General features: G+C 42.5%; 1 protein-coding gene across 6 annotated transcripts in view; it reads left to right on the top strand.

Moving 5' to 3' along the window:
* LOC147031434 (uncharacterized) overlaps positions 1-20,827 on the top strand; it is a 151,010-nt gene that overhangs the window by 32,378 nt on the left and 97,805 nt on the right. For 2 of the 6 annotated variants that reach the window (XR_015053055.1, XM_085863080.1), the window contains exon 3: positions 2,573-2,615. The exons of the other annotated variants lie outside the window; for them this stretch is intronic. Coding sequence is in view for 1 of the 2 variants with exons in the window: in XM_085863080.1 (XP_085719206.1) it covers positions 2,573-2,615 (43 nt within the window). In the remaining variant the exon portion in view is untranslated. The remainder of the gene's footprint in view (positions 1-2,572; positions 2,616-20,827) is intronic. 6 annotated transcript variants of the gene reach the window in all.

The raw sequence follows: 20,827 nt of genomic DNA, 5'->3' as shown, positions 1-20,827 counted from the left end.
TACTGAGGGCTCACTATTCATACGGCTTGATTGGGTCATGGATATGGTGAACGGCATACACCGAGAAAGGTCTTAATTACACCAGGTGGTCAACTTTACACCTGACCCAGGACTAGTAAACAGGCAAGCATATGACTTGTCGTCAATCTTTTGCTCCTCTTTTCTCCCGTCTGCAGATCTGCAGAGCCACTCATCCCACTGGACCACATACTCTTCTTTGTTGCGGTTAACTGGGCTGCAAGCACTATTGTTTGTACAACCATATCCTGATGTAGTTTTGTTACTTTTATGCTTCGGGTTGAAACACTCATTTGAAACCATTCGATCAATTTGATGGTATTTATGGCGGATTCTGATTGGGTGTTTTCACATTTGTGCATTGTTGGCCGCACGTCAGGGGCCGCCGAAGTTCGCGGGCCGTGCAATGAATAGCAGGAATTTAAACTTTTACACCTTTTTGACCGCTTTGACTCTTTAGACCACTTTCAAGACCCTTTAGACTCCTGAAGACTTTCACACACTTTAGACTACTTTGACTTCTTAGACACTCTTTACACACTTTAGACTCCTCAAACCCTTACGACCCCTCGACCCTTTAGACCAGTAACTTCTGCTGGAAAATACCTTTTCGACCTTTAAACTCCTTAGACCTTTCAGACCATTTTAGACCCTTTGGACCTTTTAAAATCATTGGAGAACTTTTAAAACCCCTTAGACTCCTGAAGACATGTCCACCCTTCAGACAACTTAGACCCCTTGAACCTGAGACCTTTTAGACCCTGACTTTTATTGCAAAATACCCTTGAGATCTTTAGACCCATTAAGACCCTTCGAGACCATTACAGACCCATATGGACCATTTGGAGCACTTCGACCCTTTATACCCCTTAGATCCTTTGACCTGTAGACCCGTTAGATCTCTTTCGACGCACACCACACAAACATCGATGGAGTCTTCTTGCAATACTGCATACAGACTATCTTTTTTCGGCAAATAATATGCAATCTCTACCTTCACGAAGGGTAGATACTCTGCTCGGTTGAACAGAAATTGCATATTTTGTCACTGAATTGGTTCACCAATGGGAATCTAGAAGCATGTTGTTTTGAGGTCAAAAGCTCAAAGGTCAAGATCCCATGAAATACATAATTTTCATCCGATGAAAAATTGAAATTTGAACAGGATTTATATTGTTGTGCTTTTATAAATACATCCCCAAGCATATGAGAGACACGCAATTTCCCAGAGTGAGCTATGTTGTCAATTAGATTCGTAGATTACCGATAGATTTACCTCCCCGTGTTTAGTGGGTTGAGGGATACATGTGGTTGTGTGGATTTAGTTTGGACTTTCCCTTCTTCCTCTATCTATCCAGTATTCTATCCAGTAACCATCCAGTATCCCGTACCCTGCCGTTCTTCATCTCCGCATTTCGTGCTTCCATTCATAAGTAATGATTCACCCCTTCACCTCCCGAAATTTAACACCACTTGTTTGTCCTTTCATCTCCTTCGTAGTTTCATTTCCCACCTCCTCATAGAAACCTTCATTCGTCGTCATCAAGTTATTATTGTAAATAGGTCTCGACTTGGATTGGACACAATTAATGGACAGAAGGGGTTAGATTCTTTCAATTTCCACCACCTAAAAACCTTTCATTTCAAAGAAAACATCACCCTTTTCATGAGGGGAACAGCCACGCAGCAATAAACATCAATGGGCATCGATCCTTCTCGAAAAGGACAGCGGAATGATAAAAGGCAGAAAAGAACCAAGGCTGGTACATCGACAGCGGAAGGACCAAATCTGGCACGTCGTCTGTGGACCCGTCTGGATGGTACTCAAACTTTCAACCTGCCGGGACCAAGAATGAGACACCACAAACGACCTGGATGGACTGCAAGCCATGCCCGTGCCAGACCGGAAAAAAGGCAGGTGCATGGAGAGACAGACACATATATATATATATATATATATATATATATATATATATATATATATATATATATATATATATATATATATATATATATATATATATATATATATGCCACTAAGCACAACCAAGGCAACACCACTGAGGGGTCCGAGAGCACAGTTTGCCCAAGAGTGTTGTTGGCTGCCTGTACAGATTTGTCTGAGCAGGAGCTTGCATGCCCGCTCGAATCTGCCCAAATAGGAGATTAATTGCCTTCACACACCTCAGAATGAGGCGCTAATGGTTTCCATGGAGTGCTGATCATCTGCAGTCTCCTCTGTACCAACTAATGAACTTGGCGGTTCCCAACCACCTGCACATATCAAACCCATGCCACTGACACACCCTTACCCTCAGTACCTCCTTCCCTTTCCTCCCTCCCCATTCACATTGGGATCAATGCAGGCCCGCATTGTCTGTATCAAGTAAGCCAGAGACATACCAAATTCCACTCTTGTATTATCTTCTCATACTCTCGCCTACCTTTCCCGGTTAATTGATGACACATCATGTCCTGTGTGTAGCGATATATAAAACTGTCTAAGTGGGCTCCATAAGTGCTAAGATAATTACTTTTCTCATGTGTCTTTTAGATGTGCTTCCTTTGCTGTGATTCAAAATCAAGCACAATGACAGGTATTTACACAGTGAATAAATGTGCTCTGCTTTGATTGTAAATAAATGTGTTCTTTATATGTAATTGTAAATGTGTGTATAGAAAGTCCAGTTATCGACTTCGTCTCACCGCAAAAGGTTGATGACTTCATCCAGTCTGAGCGGCGTCTCATAAGCTGTTAAGCTTGAGTGTGGGTGAATGCAGTCACAAGTTCAATAAGAAGCAAGAAATTGTGTATCACCAGTGGACCAATTTGGCATCTTGCCCACGAAATAATGTGATCCACTCGGTGACTTGGGTATCATAAATGACCAGTGCCTATAGGAATCAGCTGCTCGACAAAAGGGGTTCGATGATAGTAGTCCCACGGTTGAAAGGAGTGAAAACCCACTGAAGATAGAGCCACGACACAGCACGTGGTATGAAGAAGCTGCAGGTGCAGAGAGCAAAGTGCTGCTGGAGGATTGAGCCGCAAATGCCGTTTAACTCCAGTGAACTCCAGCGAACTTTCATTTAACTCCAGTGAACTATAGTTTAACTCCAATGAAACTCAAGTCCATGAGTCATTTCCACGATGGTGTAAATAGCAAGCTGACAGGCAGGAAAGTGTCGTCACACTTGGTTAAAGCCTTCTTCTTCACTCGTCTCATGAGGGGGAGGTCCAAGAGCCCGATAGTCGGTGTGGGGCAAAATGATTGGTTCGAATCCAGATTTTAAAAAAACATGCCTACACTATTGCCATTGGTTGGACAAGTCAATGGGACAAAATTCATGATGTAAAAGTCCTACCAAGTTGGCACTCATGAAAAGTACACGACAAGTGTGTTGATGAAATAAATGTGCTTGTTAATGATTGAGACATTAACGACCAACACATCTATGTCTTTTCTTCCATTGTTCCGACACAGTGTACAAGCATAGTCAGACGGGAAGGTTGTACCCCATTAATTGACAATAGGATTAGCACGTACATATTCGCTTGGCCATACGTAACCAGGTAAATAGACAAAGTATGTGCTGAGGGTACATGGCCCCAATTGACCTCGCCAAACCACCGGAAAGGTAATGTGATTGTAAAAGAGCGAGAACCCTGCCAGGCTTAGTGAAGACAATCGGCGCTCATAGTTGCTTCACAAACCGACGGGCCGCAGACTTATCGGCAGCACGTCAGCCTCCAGGGATAGAGGTCAGGAAGAGTTTTTTTCATTTTCGTTGTCTCTATATTAGGTGAGGCACCAGGTACTGCAATGCATCCCATGATTGGTACTGGTGGTGCCGGATCAGCTGAACATCTATTTAAATATATTTGCTTGCATTTGTGTCCGTCTATCTTTTGTCTCACGATTCTCTGTATTTGTGGTCTTGTGCCTTTTTCTGTAAATAAGCCTGTTATTCCTCAACAGCACGTTTGGTGTGGTGATCAGCCTTTGCAAATCTCACACGTGATGATTCATTTCATTTCGGCTCTGTTTTGGGTAGATCCCAGGGGAAGTTTTAAAACTGCTAACATTCACTTCTAAAAGAGTGGCGGAATTAGCAATTCTGACCAAGCCACGCAAGGGGCTAAATCCGCTCGGGTGCCTTATGTGATTTGCCTATCCTGTGGGGGAATTTAATTACAAGGCCCATTTATGCCATATATATATGTTCATAGTTGAAAAGATACTTCGAGATTAACATACAGTTTGCAGTGAATGGTGCCAGTGAAAGGCACAGAACTACTCACCACACCAAACCAATATCAGCTGCCAACTGTGGTCCACAGGTAAACTAGCAAACATTGTTTTTTAACCAAATGCTGGCCCATCACTTGTGAATATTTCCCAAGTTATTTGGATGGATAATTCCCAAAGATGGGCTGGCATTATCAATTTATATTACAATTTTTGCATACAAATCTGAGAGGACGTATTAGTAAGGGTCACAGCGTATTTGACCTTTGGAGTCTAATATATTGTCACGTGGGTGGCTGGCCCAAGTTAACCCCCCGACCCAAATTTGTCAGAGCCGGGCGGTTAACACCGACAGCCCCCGGGACAGTCGAGCGGTACCTTATTAAGAGGAGGCGGACACGTTGATCGACGTAGATTTCAACACGTGCTCGAAGGGCATGGCGAAGGGCGATAGCAGATGGGCGGAGGATTATGGCGAAGAAGCACTGCACCAGGATAGCATAAGGGGGTTTAATCTGCGAACTCCACTACAAATGGATGAATACAATTTCTTCAAAATAACCACATTGAATGAACATACACAAATATTTACAAGGACAATAACTCAAAGGAAATAATAACAATATTAAATTTATAACTCCTCTGGTCGAGGCCTCCCACATGGACACAAATGCAGACAAAGGGTGACAAAATGAAAATACCCCCCCCCACCCTTTTAAGTACACTGGTTGGGCTTGGGCCAGAGCTGATCCCCGTTGAACCCGGAATGGATGCGCTTCCACTAACACGTGCACACGCAGGCAAAATGGCGCTTCACTTGGAGCAGGACACACGTGCGCAAAATGGCGCTCCTCGAGTATCTTTCCACATGAAGGCTCCAAATGTCCCAGTCTTCCTCTTTTCAAAGGTGCCACCTGCCTCATGCGGTCCTCACACTGACCTCGTGGGTGTGTGTTCTGCCGAACCAGACAGGAGCCTTCCACAACCCCCCTGTGCAATGCGCCACCTCTCCTGCGCCCTCGATCACTCCACTCTCTCGCACCATGCAGTAAGAACCTCCCACGCCCTCTGCAATTCACCTTATATCCTCCACCTCCAGGGCATGGCCTGCTCACCCCCAAACCCGGGAAGGCGGGGCTTCTCCTGTTTGTTGTCGTTTCAGGGATGCGTTTCCCAGCTTTACTGCCTGTCTTGCAATATATAAAACACAGGAAAAAACACAGAGGGCAATCACATACTGGGGGACTTATTCTCACTCCCAAAGCTAATTAGCATCGCACCACCCCTCGTGTGTTGACACAACACTTAAGCTCACAGGTTTCCTAACTTAGTTACATCGAGATGCTTCTACTCGTCCACGGACCAAGCAACTCTACACAATGCTAAGTTTCCTTATTATATCATTCCATCTACCCCCAAAACCGTAACAATATGATACCAGTTTTTGATACATTCTTTACCATTTCACGGAAGGCGTGTCACCTCGTTCTCTCAGATTTTGTAGTCGTTGTTGCTGAGTCCATAACTATCATTCCAACTGTGTGATGAACGTCCCACCAGCAGACTTCAACAATGTGTATCTAGATTTGTTGCTCCACAAACCTGCTTCCACATTCTAAGGTCTCAGGTTACTTGTTCTTTGAACCACATCATTTGACAGCTTGCATTGACCACAGTGACAAATGCTTGTATACAACTGCTCTTCCATTGTATTCCATTGAATCTAAACCTCGTTAAACTCATACTGCTTTTTGCCTGGCATCCCAATGATTCTTCGAATTATTTTGTCCCATAATTGAAGTTTGATGTGACAAAATAGAATATCCATGATTTTCTTACCTCTTGAGGTGATTTTCAATTCTCCGCCAGAACAATGGTCAGGGTTGGTATTTTCCATAATCACTTCATGATGATGCTCCTTCAGGTTGATTTGGAGATGGGTATATGATTGAAATTGTCATGATGGAGCTGTTCACTCAGAAATGGCTTTGGCAATTTTAAGCAGGGATGTCTTTATGCAAGAATAACATTATTACATGGGTATGATTGGTCAAATGACCTTTTATTGTTGTTTAGCTTATTGTATTTTATTACATTCTATAGCAGTGGCACCTCGCGTTACCCAGTGCTGTTCTAATCCTGTTGGCCCTTTGAAGAAAGCACTTTTTTAATGGGGGCCTAAAACACTTCCCTACACTCACGAATGGACCTCTGAAAGTTTGACAAAGATCTGTTTGGCTTTCTCTGAGAAAAATGGCGACACAGACACACAGGCAGATCGACAGACATCTATCTTAGAGTAAGCCTATCTAGACTTGCAAAGGTACCCGGCGTTGCTGGGAAATGCCGGGTGTCTCCTTCCCCTCCCTTTTCCCACCTCCTCCCTCTGGACTCCCCCTCAACCCTTTCCCTCCCTCCTCCCACAAATACATTTTTACAGGGTTTATATTTAGAGAAGTGAGCTGAGGTGGTAACCTTTTTTCTACACTCTTTTTTTTTCACCCTTGAGAGTTACGTCGTTAGATGAGTAGTAAAATTACCTTTAAATCGATATATAGGTTGTGTTTGTACTAATTTCTGTTTTTGAATAATTAGTGATTCGCACATTTGAGAGGTCACGTGACTCCTTCGCCGATCTTACAGATCATTGTAATGTCATAATTAATAGTTATTTTTCACGTCTGATAACATATTTGACGATCGGAGCTCACAATCTCACCAATTATATCAGTATCCGAAAAAAATTGGCCTTTTTATCGAAAGAATTTTGCATATCTGGATCTACTCTCTGAGATTGCAACAGGTGGTGACACTTGTGTTTCTAAGTTATGATTTGTGAGATAATAACTGTTTAAAAAACCCCTATTAAGGTGCATCATGATAAAAAAAAAGTGTTTCGACAAAGTTTTGCAGGATTAACTTTGGGAGTTCAGAGGAGTAGGGAAAATCGTATCATGTACAGTTTTTCTCGATCGCTTAAACCCACTTTCTGAAACAATATCCTCTGTCACCAAAACAGTAAACATAAATAAAAACGGTCTTGCAGATGGCAAAACTTCAAAAACCTTTGTGAAATGCAATAATGCTGTCAAATCTCAAAATCAAATATTTCACATCAAAACACCCTGGACATTTGTCACCAAATGAAAAGCTCACATTGTCAACCATTTCACAAAGGTGTAATAAATTAAAAATATAAACATCAAAATGTTTCACCTTTTCATAAATTTTTCTTCATTCCATTTCTAACTGTTTACTCTTTGAACATTCTTGGACAATATGTCATGTGACCATACATGTTACCTACAAGTGTATATCTTCTTTTCAGTTGACTTAGAGCCCCAGATGGTCAAGACATAACTGAAAACTTGTACAAACACCCAATTTTCAATCAACACTCCTTTGGAGTTCCCTTAATATGCATGCAAAGTTTCGGGCCACAAGGTTTCATGGCTTTGGTGTTATGGAGGAGACACACTGACATTTATTATTGTCGAGAGATTATGAGATGGCTTTAAGCTGCTAGTTACTAGTACATGAAGCTGATAGTATTTGTTTGGACTAATGTTTAAGATGTCACATTCTCTTCTCAAAGGGGCAGGTCATTGTAGTTCCACTACCCTGACCCAATTTGGAAATTTTTATTTTGGAAAGCAATGTCAAACCACTCAATATATATTTCTGCTGGGAAACAGCCTTGGCAACAGCTAATCTCTCAGAGAATAGGGCTTATCAGACCAGATTGAGGAATACATTATTGGACATTTTTTTTGCAGCACAATGAAAAATAAATGTAGGGCAGATCCACCAACTATAATTTAATGATGCTGTGGAGTCAAATGTTCTTAGGTTGTTTCACTCCAGAAGGTCGATGTTCAAGGCATTTTTCTCTTCTCACAACAGTTAAGCTTGTTTTTCCCTTTGATTCTTGGACCTTACGGGATTAGGACAAAATATTATTACCCTCCAGACAATAATGTCTGAGGGTCGTCAGGAAAATTTATTATTACAAAAGTAAAAAAACGAGAACATTGTAATTGACTGTACCTAGGTTTTGAATCACCTGCTTTGGTCTCTTCACTCTTATTACTTTCTGGTCTTTCAGCAAAACAAAGTATGTCAAGTGAAAGCAAAATATGACAAAACGATTATATAACAATAACAAGAAAAGAGCAATCGGAGATTGCAGACCCTCGCCAGGACTTGTTTTGTGCGGTGTTTGTGTATTGGTGTGTTACATAATTAACAAGCAAAGAGCAAAGATAGAGTCATCAGGAGGAGCCTGGATAAGATTCGGGGATTTCAGCTACTCCTCTACACTCAAAACCATCCAGGCGCAGCCAAGTGAGCCTTATTCAAAACACAAAAAAAAAAAAATAACCCAGATCAAAAAAATAAATAATTCTGGCTGCCACACTATGTGTCCGATCAGGTTGAAATTTAAAACGTATATTCGCCATCATTATTCGATCATAATTGAGAAGTTTCACATCAATTTGATGAAGCAGTTTAAGAGAAATAATTTTTTAAAAGATTTTTGCTCAATCCAATATGGCTGCCAGACCATGTGACCAATTTTTTGTGAATACCCTGGTATCCCCAAGGCTTGGGAAACACTTGCATGAAGTTTCCCCTCGATCTGTCCAGACATTCTGGAGAAGAAGATTTTTAAAAATATGTTTTAGGGTAAATACAATATGGCTGCCAAACCATGTGACCTATGATATCATATGTGTGTGAACGTTTTGTTCTTTGTGGATAGGCAGTCATACGTGTGAAGTTTCACTTGATCTGTTAGGCCATTTCAGAGAAGAAAATTTTTGACGGTTTAAAAAAAATAAAAAGGCGGCCGAATCACGTGACCGATGACATCATCAATTTTTTTTTCGGTGGACCATTTTACCTCTAGAATCCTAGATGACCCTCAAACATTTTCATACTTATCAGATGTAGTGTTCTACAAATGCAATTATGATGTCATAATGAAGGCACCTATGACGTCATCAAAAAATCACACATTTCCCATTAAGAGTACTCGCCATTTGCCAAGTTTCAATTTTTTCCTTGGTGTGCTTTCAGAGATACAACGGTCCAAAGTTTTTCCTTTTTTCCAACATGGCTGCCACATCAAGTGACCTATGACGTCGTAATTACCATTGAAACATTCTACATGAGTAGTCGCTCCTATGTTGAAAATTTAGTCTCAATCCGACAAACGGTTGCGGAGAAAAATACTAAAGTTCTGTGTGGACAAACAAACAAACAAACAGACGCAAATGCAATACTCTCTCCTCAGGCAAGGGTAAATATTTGAATATGATCACAAAAATGTCACTGCAATAAGATACCTCTTAAGTTTTGGTTTTGTGGGGCACTTCGTACCTGTGTACTAATGTATCTGTTTTGTGCAGCTTGCAATTGGCTTTCACAGTTGATTATTCTAGTTTTGGAGACCGTCTGTACCGATACCGCAGACCTGTAAAGAATGATGTGAATATTGTTGACTGGCTTACAGGCCTCTTCCCGAGAAGGAAAATCCTGATATTTGGCCCAGTTTCAGGCACTTTTGTTCCTGTGAATCGACCTATGAAATGTTGACACGTCTGTGCAAAATGAATCCTTAATGATAGAATGGATTCGTACCAGGATAACAAAACTATCAATCCTGAGAGTCCACTAATAAACGGCATTCCATATTTTGACCTTTCAAAACATTTCTAACTTGATTTGTGGTTTCAAAGGTATTCCTTTCACAAGCAGTTTGATCCCAACTAATGCATCTGCATCTTTGTCTGTGATCAAACCAGTAATACTGTCGTGTCCAGTGGGTCTGCCTCTACCTGGACGGAGGGCCAAACAGTTCTCCCTTGGAGAGAAGTTTTCCGGAATCTAGTCCGGAAGTCCGGACCTCGACTTGCACTCAGAATTGACTTACACATGCTTTAATATGCTGAATAAGCCTGATGTTGGCATAGTGGTGAGGGTGGCAGTCTTGGGATCTTAGGGTCCTGAGTTTGAGCCCCGTTGGCTGCTGTATTAACAACACGTAGGGTTGATTCAGCCTGTCATCCTTCTTTGGTCAGTGAAATGAGTCCGTGTTCTGGTAATATGGGCACTGCATCAGTGGCACAGTCGTGCCCCAATAAAATGATAGCTACCTGGTAGGACAGCCAGCTGGCAGCCAAGCTGCCGCAGGATAGCTACCTGTCAGCCAAGCTGCCACAGTATAGCCAGCTGGCAGCCAAGCTGCTGCAGGATAGCTACCTGTCAGCCAAGCTGCCGCAGTATAGCCAGCTTGCAGCCAAGCTGCCGCAGGATAGCTACCTGTCAGCCAAGCTGCCGCAGGATAGCTAGCTGGCAGCCAAGCTGCCGCAGGATAGCTAGCTGGCAGCCAAGCTGCCGCAGGATAGCTACCTGGCAGTCAAGCTGCCACAGGATAGCCAGCTGGCAGCCAAGCTGCCGCAGGATAGCCAGCTGGCAGCCAAGCTGCCGCAGGATAGCCAGCTGGCAGACAAGCTGCCGCAGGATAGCCAGCTGGCAGCCAAGCTGCCGCAGGATAGCCAGCTGGCAGCCAAGCTGCCGCAGGATAGCTACCTGGCAGCTGGCGAAGAAGAAGAAGAAGAAACATTAAATTGCTTGCATAAATGAAAAAAAATTACAAAGTGTGATATTTTCTAAAATAAATTGTAGAAATGTTAATTTGAAACACACCACAGAAATCTTTGCCTGGAACATTTGCCAATTGGGTGAGCAAGTAAGCATTAAATCTGCTCACTCATCATCATCACCATTTGAAAGCCTTTATCCCTGAGCAGGGGTCAGCTTTTTGTGGGCTCTAATCATGGTACTCTTTCTTGTGGCAATGTTTTTACTGCCGGATGCCCTTCCTGACGCCAACCCATTGAGTCGTCTTTGACACGCAGGGATAATTACCAGTCTATAACCAGGGATACTGGTGCTCATTTCGCTGACCTTGGAAGGATGACAGGCTGAGTCAACCTCACTGATGCTAACTCAGCAGCCAGCGGGGCTCGAACTCAGGACCCCAAAGATCCCAAGCCACCACCTTCACCACTGAGCCACACCAGGCTCATATTAATCTGCTCACTGATTCTTGCAAAATTATTCATTCAATAATGATTACACGCTCATCAATTACGTTTGATCCATCCCTTTCAATCCTAATCATATGTATCCTTCCTGACTACGTCATCTCAAAATGCCTCCATTAAAGTCATGCAAGTTGTACGCGGCAGCCTTTAAGTTGGAAATTATTAAGTTCGCTGAAGAAAATGGCGGGAATATGGCTGTACACAGGAAATACGGTGCCGGCGAGAAATATGCTCAGGACTGGTGTAAAGCAAAGGATATGTTGTGGACTCCCAAGAAAAACGAAGCTAATCATGGCTGCAAAGCGAGGTGGACAAACATTGAGGATAAGCATAATAAGCGTCAGATGTTCATGTTTATTAAGTAATTGTGACAAAATGTAATGTGCTATGAGCCAGTATTGAAAATGATTCTGAAGCTTGTTATAAATACTCTACCTCGATATATAACAAACGTGCTGAAAAACTATTCAAATTCCTAATTTCTCCGAAAGGTCGTCCCACAAAGTAGTTCAAATAATATGCACAAAAAGAACTCATTAATATTCATGACCCTGGAAGTACCGGAGGCAGCACATGTGAGTTGTGACATTGTCCTTGAGGAATTAACACCTCTATTATCCTGACTTGGCTGACAGATTTGCTAATGAATGTAGTTTATCTAGATTCATCTTCTACTCCAAATTATCTATGTGAAGGAAATAAAAATGGGAATATTAGCCAATTCAACTTATTCTCCACATCGACTTATATGGTACTTCGGAAAGAAGAAGCAGAACAAGGTACACAGTGTCAAAACAGAGAAAAAATTTGCATGGTGGCTTGCCGAGGAATCGGCCTTGACCAACAAGAAAACAATTTCAACAATACAGCGCACAAGATTTGATTTAACACAGAAGATTGCATGAAAACACAAACAGAAACAAAGGGATGAAAATATAACAGACAAAACACTGATCTGGTTTGGAAAACTTAGCTTTGATGAGGTGGAAGCAGCAGCTGCAGATTCAACTGACACGTGGAGCAACACCCTGATCCTGAAGTGAGAATTTTGATGTGTTTGCATTATCACAGTTTTACCGATTTTATTGCAGTACATCATAATCATACTGTATTCACTTTTGAGCAACAAACAACATTTTACAGGAACTTGTCTTTAATAATTGGGATTATTCAACTTTGTGACATAATTTTTTACTTTAATAATTGGGATTATTCACCTGTAGGACATAATTTTTTTACTTTAATTGGGATTATTCAACTTTGTGACATAATTTTTTACTTTAATAATTGGGATTATTCACCAATAGGACATAATTTTTTACTTTAATAATTGGGATTATTCAACAATAAGACACAATTTCTTACTTTAATAATTGGGATTATTCACCTATAGGACATAATTTTTTACTTTAATTGGGATTATTCAACTATGCGACATAATTTTTTACTTTAATAATTGGGATTACTTAACAATAGGATATAAATTTTTACTTTACTAATCGGGATTATTCAACTTTGTGACATTTTTTACTTTAATAATTGGGATTATTCACCAATAGGACATAAATTTTTACTTTAATAATTGGGATTATTCACCAATCGGACATAATTTTTTACTTTAATAATTGGGATTATTCAACAATAGGACATAATTTTTTACTTTAATAATTGGGACTATCCGAAAACCCCGTCACAGACAGATGACGTTCATTCAACCACCCTCAGCAGCTCACCCATACTCGAAGGACATGGACTGGACAGGGTGTGCTTGCCCCCGCCTACTCAACCCCCGCCCCTGCCCCAATTCCCCCCCGCCTTCAATTTGCTTACCCCCGCCCAAAAATTTAATTTCCCCGCCCCCGCCTCTTCACTCCCCGCCCCCGTCTCTTGATTCCCCACCCCACTTGCCCCCGGGCCCCCACCCCCTGTCCACCCCCTCACACTCAACCCCTCTTAATTCACCCCAGCCCCCGCCCACTCATCCCCTGCCCCATCCCCCCGTCTCCCGCTTTCAATTTGCTTACCCCCGCCCAAAAATTTGCTTACCTAGCCCCCCCGCCTCTTCACTCCCTGCCCCCACCTCTTCACTCCTCGCCGCCGTCTCAACGAAAAGTGTTTATTCTGCTTCAGAGTTGAAAGTTGACTATTGCCACTATGTGCGATGCACTCTTACAGGTATGAAGTTTCTTTCAGTTCAGGTCACAGTACCGAGAAAAACGTGACGTGACCGCAAGGAGGAGCACAAAATTGGTCCTTCAGTATTAATATATAGAAGATACAATGTTTCTTGTTACATTTTTTTTGTGTCAAATTCACATTCGGAGGTAGTCAGCATGTGCAGAAGAGGGTTTTACATTGCAGACGCTATTTTAGAGGAGTGGAATTACACCTCTCAGCGGTAACGGTCTGTCGACGACAGACGCAATGATGTCAGCGAATGACCGATGATGTCATGACGTCCTGACACCTCTCAGCGGTGACGTCACATGTCGCCATGTAAAACGAAAAGTGTTTATTCTGCTTCAGAGTTGAAAGTTGACTATTGCCACTATGTGCGATGCACTCTTACAGGTACGAAGTTTCTTTCAGTTCAGGTCACAGTACCGAGAAAAACGTGACGCGACCGCTAGGAGGAGCACAAAATTGGTCCTTCAGTATTAATATATAGATTATTTACCAATAGGACATAATTTTTTCCTTTAATAATTGGGATTATACGCTTATAGGACATAATTTTTTACTTTAATTGGGATTATTCACCAAAAGGACGTAATTTTTTGCTTTAATAATTGGGATTATCCAACGATAGGACATAATTTTTTTATTTTAATAATTGGGATTATTTTTGGATAGGACATAATTTTTACTTTAATCATTGGGATTATTCAACTATAGGACATAATTTTTTCGAGCCTGGTGTTGGCGCAGTGGTTAGGGCAGCGGCTTGGGATCCAAAAGGTCCTGAGTTCAAGCCCCGTCGGGCCACTGAATTAATACACCAGGGGGTTGACTCAGCCTGTCATCCTTCCGAGGTCGGTGAAATGAGTACCAGTATACTGGGCCGGTGTATACCCCGGTTAAAATAGGTATACCATATCCCTGTGTCGTAAGAGGCGAGCAGGGTTGCGTCAGGAAGGGCATCCGGCGTAAAACATATGCCAAATCACTATGCGGATCATACGGATGACCCGCTGTGGCGACCCCTGATGGGAGCAGCCGAAAGAAGAAGAAGGACATAATTTTTTCCTTTAATAATTGGGATTATTCAACTATAGGACATAATTTTTTACTTTCATAATTGGTAATATTCATGAAAAAGTAAATGACATTTGGTCCATCATCAATTATGACGACCAGCTAACTTATTGCGTGGGATCAGCTGAGGAAAGTTTTTAGACCATCTTGCATGAACCAGCTAGTCTGGACCTGATGTTCAACTGAACGTGGCAGGTATTTCTAATTAGTTCCAAGGGGGTTTTTTGTATACGTTGTCGAGGCTCATATGAGAGCTAACAAACAGCACACAACAAGGGGGCAGGAGACAAGAGGGGTGGGAGAGGGAAGGACAAAACAGTGGGGAACAGAGACATGAGGAGATCTGTGGAAGGGAGATGGATGGAGTGGGGAACACTGGGTATACAAGATGGACAATACAGGGACTTTCAGAAGGAAAGCAGGGAAGTTGAAGGAGGTGGGTTTGGGGTGGATTAACCGGGGTAGAAAAGATCAAGGTTTTGGATGGGGGAAGATAAGATGAGGTGGTGAACAGCTGTTTTGAAGGCATGGAGGGAAGGACAGGATTGAAGAGTGTGGGAGATTATTTCCAAAGGCGGGAAAAAAGAGGAATGAAAGAATGAAGGTGAGCAGTGATTCGTGATTTTGGTAGTTTTACCAGAAGGGGGTTGCTGGTGGACCTTGAGCGCCCTGTGGAAATATGGGAGGGGGGGGATGACAGATCACAGACAAAGAAGAGGGGTGCGAGACCAGAGAGGAGACAGTAGAAGACAGAAAGACCACTGACCTGCCTGCAGTGAGAGAGTGAGAGGCCCAAAGACTCAGCCTCATCGCGGGAGATACCAATGATCCTCAATGCCTTGGTTTCCACAGTGTGAAGCCAAGAAAGGTGAGGCGGGAGCACCAACCTAGAGGGGAGAGCAGTACTCCATCAGGCTGCGGACAAAAGCTTTGTATGTGGTCAGGAGCTTAGGTGGGCCGAGGAAGGACTTTGCACGATGGAGGATGCCCAATCGGTGACTGGCTTTGGAGGTCAGGTTGGAAATGTGGCTTTCCCAGGAAAGATCATGGCAGATGACTTCTTCCAGAGGATTGTTGAGAAAGTAGATGGGCGGGGGGGGGGGGGAGTTCTGAACAGTCCTTGATGAAAAGTAACAGGAAGAGGGAGGGGTAGAGAGACACGTGGTTTCAGGAGGTGTACAGTTAGAAAGGATACAAGAAAAAAATGATTTTTTTTGATGGATTTTTTAAGATTACGTAAGATTAGGGTGTGGAAGGTTGAAGGAAGAAATCGTAATGGTAATGGTGAGAGTGGATAAGCTCAAATAGAAGGAAGAAGGTGTGACGGCAGGGTATGGAGGGAGAAAGGGACTTTTTTTGTTGTTCTATTTTTTTAATTTTAAGAGAAGAAACAGAGGGTGTAGTTGAGAAGGATAGATGGGAGGTGGTGGGAAAAGTGGGGAAAATAGGAACTGATGGAAATAGGGAGAAAATGCAAATATAAACGATCGTCCACCGAGACGGAAACAAAACCTGGACAGGGTTTTGTTTTTGAAACAAAACCGAACAAAGAACACACATTAAACATGTAGGTAAGACAATAAACAGTTAAAACGTGACAAATAACGACCGGAAACTTAACTTTGAGAAAGTCGGAAGAGACCCCTTGAGAACCCGCCATTGCCTCAAAACCTGGAACTGGAAGTTGCCCAGAAGGGTGCCAGTGACAGCTCGTCTACTCTTCGCGGAAGACACTGTGGTATCTAACAACGAATAAACAAGAATAAGAGCTCATGCAGAGCACGATACTTGCAAAATCCATAAAACAAATTTGATCTCAAAAATAATTGTTGGTTGAATTCAATGACCAAATATGCAACTCCTCTTCAAATTTCAAATGAATCGGATGGATGACGAACTTTCTTGCAAATGTCTTCTGCTCTTCCTCTGCCCCAATTAGTTAATCTGATCATATGCTTGTGAGAGTCAATATCTCTCTGGGTATTCTCACAGAGCCGCCTCAGTACATGTGAGTCTGGCAGCAGACTGGCAGGGATTGCAAGCAGCCACCTCACTTCAGGACTGGTCTCCTATATCTATTTCCCCGATATTAACTCAGCCTAGGAATTCTTCTACAGAAACCTGCTCTCACTCTCTCTCTCTCCTGCACAGATTTATCCCATCTCGTCTTCAGTTATTCAACCTTTCTTCATGCCCATGGTACACTGAATCCTGTAGAAAGACAGTTGCTCTGAAACAACCTGTCTTCTCCTTCTGGAATGCAAACTTGACCGAAGGCAATCTCAGATCATTCCACAAAACTCACAAGTGTGTGTCCACTTTGGAGAGCCAGAAAACAATACCTGTCCAATCTCAAGAATGAACTTTTCAAACTTGTCTCCCTTCTCCAAAACCTTGTGGCACCTTGTTAATTATGTCTCCAGAGTTTGCTCCCTTCCGTCCCTTCCCTCTCTTCAAATGGCATTACAGCCGATTCCGCTCATGAGAAGGCCGAATGCCTCAATTCTTGTGTGTGCTTTCAAACAATGTGTCCCCCAACCTCTCTTTCTTTCTTTTTCTCTCTCTCTCTCTCTCTCTCTCTCTCTCTCTCTCTCTCTCTCTCTCTCTCTCTCTCTCTCTCTCTCTCTCTCTCTCTCTCTCTCTCTCTCTCTCTCTCTCTGTCTCTCTCTCTCTCTCTCTCTCTCTCTCTCTCTCTCTCTCTCTCTCTCTCTCTCTCTCTCTCTCTCTCTCTCTCTCTCTCTCTCTCTCTCTCTCTCTCTCTCTCTCTCTCTCTCTCTCTCTCTCTCTCTCTCTCTCTCTCTCTCTCTCTCTCTCTCTCTCTCTCTCTCTCTCTCTCTCTCTCTCTCTCTCTGTCTCTCTCTCTCTCTCTCTCTCTCTCTCTCTCTCTCTCTCTCTCTCTCTCTCTCTCTCTCTCTCTCTCTCTCTCTCTCTCTCTCTCTCTCTCTCTCTCTCTCTCTCTCTCTCTCTCTCTCTCTCTCTCTCTCTCTCTCTCTCTCCCCCACCCTTCCCAATCACACCCAACTGCTCCTGCGTCTGAGAAGGTGGAGAGGTTGCTGACAACATTTGATACTTATTCTACAACTCGACCAGACAGCACTAGCTCAGGTGTCCCAAAAACCTGCTCTGCTTAAATATTTTGCCCCTTGTCTTTCAGAAACTCTGCCGATGGCATCCAAGGCCAACTCCAGACATAGTTCACTGACTTCCTCTACTCTCGGAGCTAACGTGTGGCTCTCAACATAATCCTTTAATATCCTCTCCCTGTTAAGGTGGTGTTCTGAATCCAGTCCTGTTCCTGATCTTCATCAACGATCTCTCTGACTCTCTGGAAAATCCACTTTATCTTTTTACTGATGACTTCACCCTCTGTCGTGACATTCCTCATCCTTCAGATAGATAGGCAGGCAGCAGCCTTTCCCTCTCCTTAGACCTTGAAAAAAAACGCAAGCTCATCAACCACTTGGAATACAGTATGTAACTGCTTTCATAACAATACTTTTGAGGGAGTTCAATCATTCAAAGTCCTGGGTATCCTTTTCAGCCATGATATTTCTTGGGCAAACTACATTTAAAAGCTGGCCTGCAAAGCCAGTCGCCGACTAGGTATCCTCTGCAATACAAAGTCCATTGGAATACCTAATCTCTGATCCACATACTGTAGAAGGCATTCCTCCTCAGTTTGATGGTGTCCACAAATTACCAATAATACAGGTTGTCCACAAATTACTATTCCAAATTCAAACTGCAATAAAAAAATAATGAAATGGGAGAACAATGATGTGGTTTACTGCGTGTGAAAGAAAATTTCTCAAGATCACCATCAGTACACATCCATTTGAGGACTCCTTGCCTTGTCAGTTATTACACATGTAAAAAGGTGAGGATGCACCCATATGCCTGGTGTTGGCTTAATTGTTTGGGTGGTGGGTTTGGGATCCTCGGATTCAGAGTTTAAATCCCACTCAGCTGTTGAATTGATACCAGGTGGGGTTGACTCTGCCTGTCATCCTTCTGAGGTCAGCAAAATGAGTGCCATTATGCTGGTACACTGTGTCGGAGTGTGACCTGTCTGGGATTGTGCACAATAGCTAAGGAGACTGCTTAGGCAGCACCAACGCTCTGCACATAGTATGGTCCCAATGGATGGATGGATAGATGCACCCATAAAGAAGAATGCCAAGAGGTGATCTTGAGTTTTGGTCGCTTTATTCCATTCCATGCCCACGCGATGACCCTATGTACAAGAACTGGGTGACTCCTTCACGACAAATCCACCCATTCAACCTGAAGTACAAGTAGATAATATATAATATTCCCAAGATGTTATAAGTAGTTGCTCACCTGACATTGCATTATTACCTCTACAGTGATTAAAATGCTCCTTACTCGAACAGTAACAATGTATTACTTTTACAGTGAACACCTCTTACTTTACAGCAATATGCCAGTTAACTAGTATTCCAGTATGCATTACCTCCGTAAGTGTATCGTATCTTTTATCATGTTATACAACACACCATCGGTACAATAAAGCTGTTATGACTACGTTAACCAGGGGGAATAACCCATCTCATATTGTGATAAATTCGAACAATAGAAACAATATAATTAACCTGAACAATACATGTATGTATTGTTATGGATTTGTCACTTCTGCCATTTTAATTAGAATATACTTTCAGTGTTATTAGTTAAGGTGATATTGTTGTTAAGATTGGTGTGTACAATTGAGATGACGGAACTAATAAACATAGGACCGCCTGTCTTGACACTCACCTGGATCAGGAGCAAGTCACTCAAACCTCCTGCAGACCTCCTTAGACCCTGAATTTTTTGATGCTGTGAATGAACTTAGGTACATCATGGGTGATGAAGGTTGTGGTCAAGTTTCATCGAAATAGTGTGTGTAGTTTTGGAGAACATAGGGTTAGGGTTATGAATGTGATAAATTGAATATGTGTACTCATGATGGAATCCAAGATTTATTCGAAATAACCTTTGGTTTTAAGGAATTTTTAATTTTAAGTGAAGTGTGTTCAATGTAAGTCAGTTAAGGCAGGTTCTCCCCCCTCTTAAGTCAAGTTAGTCAAGTCAAGGTAGAGGTAAGTCACTCCACACCCTCTCTCACCCTCTACCTCCCTCCTCTCCCCTGCCAAACCTTCTGTGGAATGTTTTGGGGTCCTAGCAGATGTCCTATGGTGGGTTTTATAAATACCTCAATCCAATCATGATTTATATTTTCGATCCGACAAAACTGCTCCCGATCTGGAAGTAAACGCCATCATGGGTTCAGCAGAAACATTCGCTGGTTTGATAATATCTCAGTACAATTGTAATTTTGAGTTTCCACCCGAACAACCCCGCTTTTATCCATTCAAGGTGGCTGGGAGGTTTCATAAATTTCTCAATGCAATTATGATTTGAATTTTCGATTCGAATGAAGTGTTTTGTATCCACCCTTTCTCGCCCGTAGATTGGGTGTCACGTGAGAACAATGTCCATACTCGTTTTCCTCACGAGCGTTTGTATTTTGTTATATTAAAGGTACTAGAAGCACCCGCTCCCTACGGGAGCCATCAAGGGGGTCATGTTGTTATATTTATGCCTATTTTACTCCAAGGGGTCCAGGATTACATACCAAAAAAATGGTTGTGATCGGTTCAGCCGTTTTTGCGGTACCTTGGAACAGACAGATGGACAGATGGTGAATTATAGTAAGATAGTATTAATTTGTGATTGGAATGATGCTGTTTGGAATGAAAATATCGAGAAATTGAGTTTAAAATAGAATCAGGAAATTACGTGAGGGTTTCCACCCGTGATATTCGAGGATTCGGCATTTGCAGTTTCGCCATCCACATCATAGAAATATTACCCATCGAACTTCTGTTGGGGTTAGCTGCAGTATGTTTTTTGCCCAAGTCCTTCAGGAACCGAATGTCCGTGCCTGACGTTCGACTGAAGGTGTCACAGGAATGTGGAATTTATTGGTTCATGGTTTGGCATTTGCTGTTTCCGCATTGTCTGTTTGCTTTTGGGCTCCCTCCTGTGCATGGCACGGCTACCTCGCTAGTATATTATATTTGGGGGTGGGAATATTTATTACGTTTCCAAAAATGGTGACATTTTTGACTTGCTCCCTCTCTCCCCCAACCAAATACCTCATGCATTCATCTTTCCTTTGCTCCTATT

This window comes from Eptatretus burgeri, chromosome 2, assembly GCF_056783735.1.
Source record: "Eptatretus burgeri isolate ZD-2024b chromosome 2, Ebu_testis_v1, whole genome shotgun sequence".
NCBI classification, from domain to species: Eukaryota; Metazoa; Chordata; class Myxini; order Myxiniformes; family Myxinidae; genus Eptatretus; species Eptatretus burgeri.
Note: the sequence above shows the minus strand (reverse complement) of the source record. Positions and strands in the feature narration are given on the sequence as shown.